The sequence below is a fragment of the Lepisma saccharinum genome, chromosome 23, assembly GCF_977018435.1.
Source record: "Lepisma saccharinum chromosome 23, izLepSacc3.1, whole genome shotgun sequence".
Lineage (NCBI taxonomy): Eukaryota > Metazoa > Arthropoda > Insecta > Zygentoma > Lepismatidae > Lepisma > Lepisma saccharinum.
In genome coordinates this window covers 30,888,698-30,901,315 of record NC_139251.1, presented here as the reverse complement: position 1 = coordinate 30,901,315, position 12,618 = coordinate 30,888,698, and the positions used below count along the sequence as shown (strand labels likewise).

The 12,618-nt window shown below is 38.9% G+C and overlaps 1 protein-coding gene across 1 annotated transcript in view; it reads right to left on the bottom strand.

The window, feature by feature from the left end:
* The window catches only part of LOC146005457 (uncharacterized), a 70,293-nt gene that overhangs the window by 15,800 nt on the left and 41,875 nt on the right, over positions 1-12,618 (bottom strand). Inside the window, exon 4 of the mRNA XM_083144700.1 lies at positions 104-273. Coding sequence (XP_083000826.1) covers positions 104-273 — 170 coding nt within the window. The remainder of the gene's footprint in view (positions 1-103; positions 274-12,618) is intronic.

Here is a 12,618-nt window from a genome sequence, read left to right as displayed (position 1 = left end):
TTACTATGGGACACATCCTGGGGAGCATCTTCTACTTGATCTTTGTGAAAATATTGTGAAAGATACGAGCTATAAATGCAGGCTGTTGAATCAGAATACTTACAGCATGTCTGAATGTTTATGCATCAAATATTGAAACCTCGTGTATATCAAGAACAGGATTCGGTTATCTAGGGTTCTTCCAATGTACTGTACAAACTTTGTTCTTTGATCAGCATCAAGACAGCTTCTGTGCAAATTCACAAATGGAGCAGGATTTGAAATATTGTACTCCTGTAAAGATACAAGGGGAATATTATACAGGGTGTCATTTTAATGGCTTCCATGGACTACAGAAAAGTATAGAGGACATTAAAACAAACAACTTTACTCAGTAACATTTTTGTCATTGATACATCATTTTGGCGCTACAGATGTTCAAAAAGTCTATTTTGCTGTCTCTATGCTGGCCATTGATTTAACCCTTTTGGCACGGAGAACGTATATATATGTTTTCCCCTTTTGCACTCAAATCGCAGATAACGTATATATACGTTCTTCGTTTTTGAGTGCTTATGAAAACTCTTGCTTGTTTCTATGTGGTTAGGCGATTGTCTCTCTGCAAAGGCTGGATATTTTAGTACATAACTTGACTGGTAGGTGCAGCACAAGTGGAGTTTCTTTGTTTTTCTTACATGTTTACGGGTGATGCCTGTTCTATGCTTTTTGTTGAGTTAGCACAATGGCCGACAATGCTGTCCCAGATTCTTCTTGGTGGATATATGTGTAAAAAATGTGATTTGATATATACAAAGGAAATGTGTTTTTCCTCCAATTCACCGAGGACAAACGTGAATATCCAAACGTATTCTGCAAAAGAGACATCTAGCATGATTTTCATTAAAAAAGCAGCTAAAACTGTATGGTGCCCAACAAGGACTGAACCCATTCACATATTCACCACCCTTCACAATATACATCAAACATCTAAAGTCGTTTTCACGTTCAGAAGACACAACGGTGCTTATGGAGAAACTGCACAGTGTTGCCAATACAGCGCTAGCTAATGTCGCCGGGAAATGATGACCTTCCTTCACAATGAAGGTGTTACATATTTTGTATATATAATGATAATTATAAGTAATTATTAATATTAATATTATACTGTGAACGTTACAGTTACCCTATGATCCATTGCGATCACTACACGCGCGAGTGTAATGCACGAATATGACACTTCAGAAATCACTTTAAAAAGTAAAAATCACTGAGCGCTCACACAACTGAAAACACTTCTTCGAGAGAGGAAAAAAGTCTAAACAGACCAAAGCAGATCTCTCACTCAAGTAAGGGGAACCTGGCACATGGGTTAGATTCAAGTTGCAACCCAAACAAACAAATGAGTTATGGCCCACTTGAACTGGTAAGACGTCAATGACCTAAGCAAGGCATGTCATATTTCTATCTTGAAGCCCCATATTTTGTCACGTGGAAAGCCTTTCAAAGGTTAATATGGTGTCTATGAATTTATGTGTACGTTGGAAACTGAAAGGTGATCTTCATTTCAGTATTAATGTCGACAGTAATGTAAACAAAAACAACGTGTATTTGCGACAGCACTAATGTTGCTCACAACAGCAGCATTGGAAATAATTGTCAATTATTAAATTTAAGTAATTTCAATTCTATTATAACAAACTGCATGAAGTTAATATTTTTACTGAATGGAAATAAAATAACAACTGGAAAACTTGGTGGTGATTAGCCGGAATGCTGCGGTGAGTCAGCTCAAGATGGCCAGACAACGTCTCCTTACTTCGCGCGCGGTTTGGGTTAAAAAGAAACTCGAAATGCATGGTTGTAATATTTCTGGGAACCTTTGAGTGGTTATAAAAAATAATTTCATTAGTTTCTCCACAACTTTGTCGCTGGAAGTTTTTACTTGGAATTACAGAAGAAAAAATGGCCAGCGACGACATTTTCTACTGCACGAATATAAAAAATCTCCACATACTTTATTTGAATATTTTTTAATGCAAATACGCTTTAAAGTATTGATAAATTCTGAGCACCACCATGACCTATGACAATTAAAAAACAGTGTCAATTTTTTCATAATGAATGCTTCAATTTTACGGCATGTTTCAACGTTAGGAATAAAAACAATGTAAACATTTTGTTTTCAGAGAAAATTTGCGTCTTTAATTTATCTAAAAATATGTAAGCAAGTTACCAGTTATTTGTGTTCACCACCGTATTCTCTACAAAATTTCCTGCAAAACTGCAGGTACCGATTTTACTTAAGCTAAATTTGTAAATCCAGAAATTTCACAACAGCTCGCTCGTATTTTCCCATAAGAAAAGCATTGTCCATAAGAGCCCATTGTGTCTTCTGAACGTGAAAACGACTATAGACACTTACATTAGACATCACAAACTTCATACACTTTGGTACCACTATTTACAAACATAATATTTTGGACAATTTACACTATTTACATCTATCCTCCTGAAATTTCACAGATCTTTGTCATTCTTTCATACCACATATTTGTTTTTACGTTGAGCTGATTTTTACATTTCTTACTCATATTGAAATTGTTTTTGGTTTGCAACACTGACGAAATTATAAAATTATACCACATAAAAATATAAAAAAATACCTTATTTGAATGAATATGTATCATTGGTTGATTATCTTGTATTCAAACACATAATTGAGGGTCTGAAGATATGTTTGTATGCCAATGTCAACTTTATTTCTTGTATGCTTCATGTAATCTCTCTCCCCAGATGAATGGTAAATTTACTATTTCTCATGATGTTGAAACTGCTTTACGTGTCTGTTGTTAATATAATCGTACTTAATAATAAATAGTAATTGATAAATAATAAATAAAAATGTTACCTTACTGTAATGTAACATTTATGTACGATAACTTCTATCCCTTAGTATTTTGAATCAGTGTGCAAACTTTCATGTCTATATAGCAAATAGTAACAGAGAAATTAATTTTCACAAAAGTGTCAAAAATCATATGTTGGCTGTGAACTTTCCAATTATATCCATATGTGCTGAAAGGCTTAAAAGTGGCCTGGAGGTTGGCATGAAAGTAGTTTCCTGGCCCAATGCAATACAGAGACTCCTAGCGACATATCAGGGGACTAGGAATTATTTCCGGCTGTCCTAAACCAGAGGCCAGAGAACCTTCCTCCCTTCATCACTCCCTCCCCTTCTCTGACTCCCGCAGTGAGGTTTCCAGGAAAAGGGCACCCACCTGTTTCTTTTCATTCTGGTTTCGGAGGCTAAAATTTCTCCACTGGCAAAGCAATTCGCATTTCACTGCTTGCTGGTTGACTCTTGCATGGAGCGAGAAGAGTGTCAGGCTCCCGAGACAGAACCTTCATCACTGAAGTTTTGATTGAATAAATTTGGTTGATTACAGTGGCTAAGTTAAGAAGGAGGTAGAGAATATCAGTTGAAAGAAAGTAATTTTTTTGAAGGGGGTGTTTTTTTATACAAAATCGATATATAATAATAAGGCAAAAATAGTAACAATTATTATTTCAACTATTAACGAATAGAGTCCCTATAATAATTAGAGATGGGCAGGAGCGAAACTACCTGGAATATAAAAAGAGGAAATGTGGACATGCGTAATAACATATGGAAAAACTGAAAAGGAGAAAGACGGACAAAATAATGTAACAAAATGTACAGTAGTAACAAAGATGTCAGGAAACAATAGTTTAATATTGAACTTACACTTTGATGAAGTAGTTTTCTTTGTTATGATCTGACTTAAGTCCCTTTGCACAGTTCTCATCGTTGGAGTTCACAGCAGCTTTAATCGGCCAAGATTGATTGATTTTGTTTATAATACTTCACCTTTCTGCCACTCCTGGCTAATGATGATATGATGAAATTGATGAAGAGACGCTCACAAAGGATTGCCCATACCGGATTCGAACCCGGGACCACTGGCGTCGTAGCAAAATGAGATAACCACTCCGCCACGGGGGTCGGCTAATCGGCCAAGGGTGGGGACAAACTCTCAGTGGTGATGTGAATCCCCTGTAGAAACATATGACCAGTTGCATTTAACAAGTTCCTGCACCACATTAGTTGCTCTCTCCTATTGTGATTTTTCCCAATGTTAATTGATTGCTTCCCAAGTGAAATTTCAGTCCAACTAATTATAGTATGATCTTCAAGATCAGCACTATACGTGTTACAAAGTACTCTTAAAAAATTCCCAGTGAATTGGTCAAAATAAAGTGACAGAATTTCGAGGAGAGGCTGAGTTTCTGTGGACCCACACATGGCTACGCCAATATACGTTAAGTAAACCCGTGGTGCTACAGCCCCTGAGGGCCAGGGCCCACCTACCGACTGCCAGCCTCACTTCCAGTCCAACCAGTTACGTGCGGTCAGCACGACGAAACCCTAATCTTTGTTGTAGGTTTCCGTGACTCATTCATAGCTTCCCAATCTCCTCACGATGGTGCGTGGCAACCGGTCCCATAAACAGGACGAAATGTCAGGAGAAAAAGTTGTTGTTACATTTCCCCCAGGAGACTCGAATCTGCGTGCGTCCCGTAGACGGAGCCCAAAGGATGATGCATCGGACCATGCAGTCACGATGCAGAACAGCAGGCCCGTAGCCAGAATTTTAGCAGAGGGGGCTCTCTCACTGCACCAGCCACCACCAACCCTATGCTAATCGTTTGAGTTTCTGTTACTTTATATACTTATAGACTAATCGGGACTGGATCTACATTTATAGTGGGGTTGAACTAACTATTAGGCGTCCACCGGATACCAAACTCGGGACATTTTAAATTACAAGGGTCACCTTTACCATTATGCTATAGGGGATGCAAAATATATCTGAAACTAAGAAGAAATTTTGAATGGAATGTAGAACATAAGAGGCACCGTTCACATTGAAGGGAAAGAAGCCAGGAAATTCTCCCTCCCCTTTCCTAACCTGTACATCTCTAATTTGGTTCTCAGCGAAGGCAAGAATTTTATTCAATATTTTATTTCACTTTTGTTATTGTTGATGAAGAATTCGAAGTAATAATTTGTCTTTAAATCTCAAGTTAGCAAGTCAGCCAAAATTATGCTGTTATACTAAATTTTACATTAATTGAAGATTAGCAAAGAAACTGTAAATCTTTTCGTTGGTTGGTTGATTTAGAGTTTTAAGTTCACTTCATGCACAGTAAGGCTAATCGGGACTGGACCTACAGTTTAAAGTTGAATCCGAACCACTATGTGCCTCCACCGGTTATCGAACCCGGGACCCCTTGATTACAAGGCGACGATGCTACCAATGCACCATCGGGGAGGCCAATGTAAACCTTTTTGTGATCGTTCCACTCCACACTGTAAGAGCGTGTATGCTTGGAAGTAGTGATGTTCTATGACACACACACACACACACACACACATATATATACATACACACATGTATATGTAAGCAACGACAATATTAGAGGAAAAGATCTAAATATCTTTTTATGTTGTCATTTTCGGAGGAAGAAAATAAATATATCAAGCACCTGCCTTGAAAATGCATATCTATGAAATATATACTTAAATATAATAGGATGCTAATGTATAGAAGGTCTCCATTTTTTTTAAAAAAAAAAGCAATTTCCAAAAAATGGTGTATTTCAAAATTTCACAAACAAATCATGGTATTATAAAAACCCACATTTGTTTTATGTACCGCTAATATCATAACCTATACAAAGCGGATGAGAATTCAGAAATTGCTGAATTAAAACATACCTGCAAAAAGTTTTCGGAGGTCGCAATTCTATAACAGCGTCCAAGGCCGAAACTAACCACCATTTTCTCTTGCGTTGGCGCTGCAACCTTTGACCTTGACAGATAACCACTTCCCATAGCCTGTCAGGCTGCAGCACCTGGGAGTGCTGATTACTCCAAAACCCATATTCAGACCTTCTCCTCTATTATAACTTGGAGAGGATGTGATTTGTGAGCGGAACAAGCATGGGAGTTTGACGAAGTTTCTTTGCGAATCATCATTTATGTATGCATGTGTTTGGATATACATGTATTTCCTGACTACAGCGTTGACTCACAAAATAATACATATCAGGTAAAAACTGTCAAAATGTAAAAAGAGGAAGTGCTACTTCCCCCCCCCCCACCTTTTCTACATTCTATTCAAATCGGACGCGGTAGGCAGGCACGTATCTAGTATATATTTCGGAGGGAGGTCCTCACCTAATGTCTCAAAATAATAATAATGTTAAGTTAAAATAAGTATGGTTACATTAAATTAGTATTAATCGACATATTCGAATTAATTAATATATTTTTATTATATGAATAGGTAAAAAGGTGGTATAACGATAGTGATATAACATCATGTATTCATTATCTAGCTTACGTGTAGTTAAGGTCGGCAAAATTTGTAATAAAAATAAATAAAGGAACTGTCCTGGCAAGGAAATTAAGAGTGGGCTGGAGGTTGGCATGAAAGTAGTTTCCTGGCCCGATGCGATACAGAGACACCTAGCGACATATCAGAGGACTAGGAATTCTTTTCGGCTGTCCTAAGCCTGATGCCAGAGAACCTTCCTTCCTTCACCACCCTCTCCCCTCCGCGTGACTCCCGCAGCGAGGTTTCCAGGAAAAGGACACCCACCTGTTTCTTTTAATTCTGGTTTCGGAGGCTAAAATTTCTCCACTGGCAAAGCAATTCGCATTTCTCTGCTTGCTGGCTGACTCTTGCATGGAGCGAGACGAGTGGCAGGCTCCAGAGACAGAACATTCATGACTAAAGTTTTGATTGAATAAATTTGGTTGATTACAGTGGCTACTATAATTATGTTGAATTTTCTTGTTGAGGTTGGAATTTTATCAATTGAGAGTAAAGAAGGCGGTAGAGAATATCAGTTGAAAGAAAGTATTTTCCTTTGAAGGGGGTGTTTTTTTATACAAAATCAATATAATAATAATAATAAGGCAAGAATTAGTAACAATTATTATTTCAACTATTAACGAATCGAGTCCCTATTAGAGATGGGCAGGAGCGAAACTACCTGGAATTTAAAAAGGGGAAACGTGGACATGCGTAATAACATATGGAAAAACTGAAAAGGAGAAAGACGGACAAAACAATGTAACAAAATGTACAGTAGTAACAAAGATGTCAGGAAGCAATAGTATAATATTGAACATACACTTTGATGAAGTAGTTTTCTTTGTTATGATCTGAATTAAGTCCCTTTGCACAGTTCTCATCGTTGGAGTTCACAGCAGCTTTAATCGGCCAAGATTGATTGATTTTGTTTATTTTACTTCGCCTTTCTGCCACTCTTGGCTAATGATGATATGATGTAATCGATGAAGAGACGCTCACGAAGGACACGTATGCCCAGACCGGATTCGAACCCGGGACCACTGGCGTCGTAGCGAAATGACATAAATACTCCGCCACGGGGCCGGCTAATCGGCCAAGGGTGGGGACAAACTCTCAGTGATGATGGGAATCCCCTGTGGAAACATATGACCAGTTCCTGCATCACATTAGTTGCTCTCTCCTATTGTGATTTTTCCCAATGTTAATTGATTGCTTGCCAAGTGAAATTTAGTCCAACTAATTATAGTATGATCTTCAAGATCAGCACTATACGTGTTACAAAGTACTCTTAAAAAAATCCCAGTGAATTGGCCAAAATACAGTGACAGAATTTCGAGGAGAGGCCGAGCCTCTGTGGACCCACACTTGGTTACGCCAATATACGTAAGTAAACCCGTGGTGCTACAGCCCCTGAGGGCCAGAGCCCACCTACCGACTGTAGGCCTCACTTCCAGTCCAACCAGTTATGTGCGGTCAGCAGGACGAACCCCTAATCTTTGTTGTAGGTTTCCGTGACTCATTCATAGCTTCCCAATCTCCTCACGATGGTGGGTGGCAACCGGCCCTATACACAGGCCGAAATCTCAGGAGAAAAGTTGATACGTTTCCCCTAAGAGACTCGAACCTGCGCGCGTCCCGTAGACGGAGCTCAAACCATGATGCATCGGACCATACAGTCACGATGCAGAACAGCAGGGCCGTAGCCAGAATTTTATTTCGGGGGGAAGGCTCATCCCTTATCAGCAGCTGCCATCTAAGGGCGAAAAAGTGGGGAATAGAACCCCTGAAAATGCATTTCTCAGTATATTACAAGTTATTGTACAGGATGTTTAATGTAAGTAAAATTAATCACCGCTATACCCTATTTTAATTACATATTTGTAGGATTTCGGAACGGTCTTCAGCTTCACTGAACCATCGGGGAGGCCAGTGTAAACTTTTCGTCATCGTTCCACTCCAAAACAGATGTTTCTGTAAGAGCCACATCAAGTTTGTTTGGAAGTAGTGATGTTCTATGACACACACACACACACGCATATATCTCCTCAACAGGTACTATAGACCAGCAATGTCAAACTCAATTCGTGAGTAGGGCCGCATAACGATAATGTCAAAACTATCCGGGCCACATATCTAGAACCCCAACACCTTAAAATCCAGAACTAAGTGGTTCGACCCAATGGGGTCGGGGAGGGGGGGATTCCAGTGATTATTATTGCAGCATCGATATGTAAATACACACTTTAGGCTAAAAGATTAAAAAATCGACAACTTACGTGTGTGAGTATAAGATTTTTCGTACAGAAAGAAGGGTTGGCCATGGGCAATCCCATTTCTGGTCTTGTGGCCAACATCTTCATGCACTACGTCGAAAAAACCGCTATGGAGCATGCAGGGGGGAGGGGGGTGGTAAAATATTATGGGAGATATGTAGATGACATCCTCATCATAGGGAATGAAATCAAACTTGACAGCATTTTCGACCAATTGGGGAAGCAGGACCCCAGGATTGGGTTTACTAGGGAAGATATGGCCAACGGAAAGATCCACTTTCTTGACTTGTGCCTTACTAAAACCGGACAACGGATCGTAACCGGGGTCTTCCATAAACCGTTAGCTGGAGAGATGTACCTCCATAAGAGATCCCAACATTCGAATAGGACTAAATTAAATGTTTTTCTTAACTTTTTCATTCGCGCCGAAAGACTGTGCAATGACGAGAAAGAGAAAGAGAAAGAAGGGGAATGGATAAGGAAGGTGGGGGTAAAGAATGGGTACACTATCCGCGACCTGGAAAAAGTAGCTAGGAAAGCCAAAAGGATTGTTAGGCAAGAAACATCGCAAAATGACAAAGAGGATAAAAAAACTGAGATAGGAAACGGTGAAAAAAACACACATTTTGTCGGGATCCCATATTTTAAGGGGGTCTCAGAGAAAATTGAAAAGTCCGTGAGGGGTTACAGAATAAAATGTGGGGTAAGGGCGCCCCGGAGTATTGAAAAGCACTTTACATCCTATAAGAAAGGGAGGGGGGATAAGCGCAATAACCCTGAAGAGGGGAAGGGAGTATACAGGATTGTGTGTGAATGCGGAAAGGAATATGTGGGACAAACCGGGAGAAGTATGCAAGTTAGGTGGGGAGAACATGATAAAGACGTAAAGGAGGGCATACCCAAAACTGGATTATCTGAACACATATTGGTTAACCGACATAAGATTGCTAAAAGGGAAGTTATTAGGGAGGTTAACAATAAATTGGACAGAAACGTATATGAAGCTGCCTATATATGCGCGAAAAATTGGAATAAACTTAATAGGGACGATGGGAATTTAGAAGACGGCTGGGTTAATTTATTTAAAAAATGGGATAAAGCCGCAGTGTTTAGGAACGAGATGGGCTTCCATGTTACTCCTGAGGTCAGGAAAGCCGCCGAGGTGGAGGTCGACTTCTCCTTGGATTGGTGACTCCCGAGCCCCATTTTGGAAGAATTGAGGAGGGGAAGTTCTCTTTCCCCAGGTACGGGCTGACACCGTGCATTCGCCTACCCTGAGCATTGGTCAGCAGTTCGCCAACTTCAGCCTTGGATGTTCTTTTGTTTTTATAGTATTGCGCGGTTTTAGATGTGTAATTTATATTCTTTTTTAGAAAGTGTCCTTCAAGCAACTTTTTAACCTAAATCCTTAACCTTCACTTTCACGACGAGGCACCATGTCAGGTGTCTGAATAACATCTTTTCAACCTGAAGAAGGAGGTAGTGTAACCTCCGAAACGTAAAGTACGAAAAATCTTATACTCACACACGTAAGTTGTCGATTTTTTAATCTTTTAGCCTAAAGTGTGTATTTAATTGTGAGTAATTCGCACATTACCAGTATGTTATCGATATGTAAATTATATAGACCTCCCCCCATATTTTTTCATGGTTATAGTATTTTACATGTTACTTTCGAGTATAAATTGGTTACAATTGTAACTGTTTGTGTGCAATTATAGTTTCGTTTCGCACAGATTTCACTGTTTTTTTTTTTAACAAGCTTCTCATAAGTCTGCAATAAGTTTTTTGTTAGCATGAAACTCTTAATGCAGACAACAAATGTTTTGTCAGTCATTCTTGATCATTCAGCTGTTTCATTAATCTTCATTATGGAAAACAACTTTTCACCAAGGCAAGTGCAACCAAAATTAATAAAATTTCTACAGCAAAATAGCTTATTCGAGGGTACTGCTATTGGAGATATAAGAAAAATCAAGGATAGCCCACCTCGCGATATTTATTTTTCAATACGAGTTGCACTGCAATTAAATAAGTTCCATTCGAAGTCAGGACTTTCACACGCACCATCTTAAAGAAAAGGGAGCAGAGCAGAACAAGATTATTGCCCTTCGCACCCTATGAAGTCTTGAAACCTGTTTCCAACTTCATCACGTAGTATTTTTACTTTGGACAAATTATAACTTTATTAAAAAGTTTTAATATAACGGAAGACTGTAACTTTGCAAAATGGCCTCCACTTCCTTCAAAATATCAGCTCTTGTGTCACGGGGAGGAATCATTCAAGTAGTTTTACTATCATATCGAGATAAGAATCACATCCACGAGTGAAGGGAGCAAACCGAGCTAGCTCACAGACGTCCGTAATTTCGCATATTGTGAGCGAAAAGGCAACAACACGAACAATTTTCGCTTTCAATTGTTCGTTGACTAAGTAATAAATCCTCTCCTCTGATTTTTTTATTAGCGTTCCTTTTCTGCAACGTTTGGCTAATGGCGACGATGAGGATGAGTAATGATATGATGAAATTGATGAAGGGACACATACAAAGAAAACCCATGCTCAGGCCAGGATTCGAACCCGCAACCTCTGGTGTCGCGACGGGTTGTGCTAACCACTCCACCACAGATTATGGCAAATTTATTTCGTGATAAAGAAATATTTCTGAATGAATTTACTTTATCAGGGTACAAAATTTCTACGCTTTTCAGTATTCACTTCACAACAAAAGTAAGCATTTCACTTGAAAAATCTGCATTCCTCTTCTATAGTCCTTTTCTTACTCCCACGAAGTTTGGGCAGCGATATGGTTCTCTGAAACTTTTACAGAAACTGGCTTTTCTTCCAGGTAAATCCTTAAAAATCAAGAAACAGACTCATAGGCGACAGAAAGTATGCACGCTGCCCTCCCCCAGCTGGCAAGATATTTTCGTACTTCAGAAGTAACCTGTCAATCAGCTTGCTTAGTTGACACAACACCTACTCTATAAGGGAATGTATACCTGTGTAGGGAAAATTGGTCAATGTGTTGAAGTTTGGATGAGTCTGGTCTTGTATCACGAGAAAAGAGAAAACGGGATAACTACAAATGTATAGATAATTTCAAGCATGAAGTGTTAAGTGGGGCCAAGGCGGGCCGCATTAACGAATGCTGGGGCTCACATGCGGCCCGCGAGTTTGACTGGCCGAAATATCAGGAGAAAAGTTGTCACGCTCATCCACGAGACTCGAACCTGCGCGCGTCCCACCGTTGACTCACAAAGTACTACATGTGAGGTAAAACTATCGAAATGTAAAAAGAAGAAGCGTCACCACCCTCCCCGCCTTTTCTACATTTTATTCAAATCGAACACGAGGCACGTATCTAGATATATATTTCGGAGCGGCGTCCTAACGTAATGTCTCAAAATAATAATATTAATAATGTTAAATTAAAATAAGTATAATTATATTAAATTAATTAATATATTTTTATAAGATGAATAGGTAAGAAGGCGGTATAACAACAGTGATACAGTATAACATCACGTATTCATTATCTAGCTTACGTGTAGTTAAGGTCGGCAAAATTTAAAAAAAATAGAAACTGCCCTGGCAAGGAAATTAATGTCAAATAGATAAAGAATATAATATTTATTGAGTATGAAAAAATGATGTTAGAATCAGTTGACAAAAGTAAAATTCCTGGTAATATTTTGCATGTTATTATAAGTAGTAATAATTCTTGCATAAATCTTCTTTGGTACTGTCATTCAAAGTCGTATTACTTTCCAATATTTTTGCGGAAATAAACAATTTGCGATTAAACAACCACCTTATTTTCATTACTTAATTGAAGTTTTATGATCTCATTATTTAATTTTTTTGTACTTGGTAAGTCTTTCGGGGGGACGTTGGGACACCTGGACCCCCCTAAATACGTCCTTCGCGGTAAGATCGAGATAAAGTTACTGTGTCACTG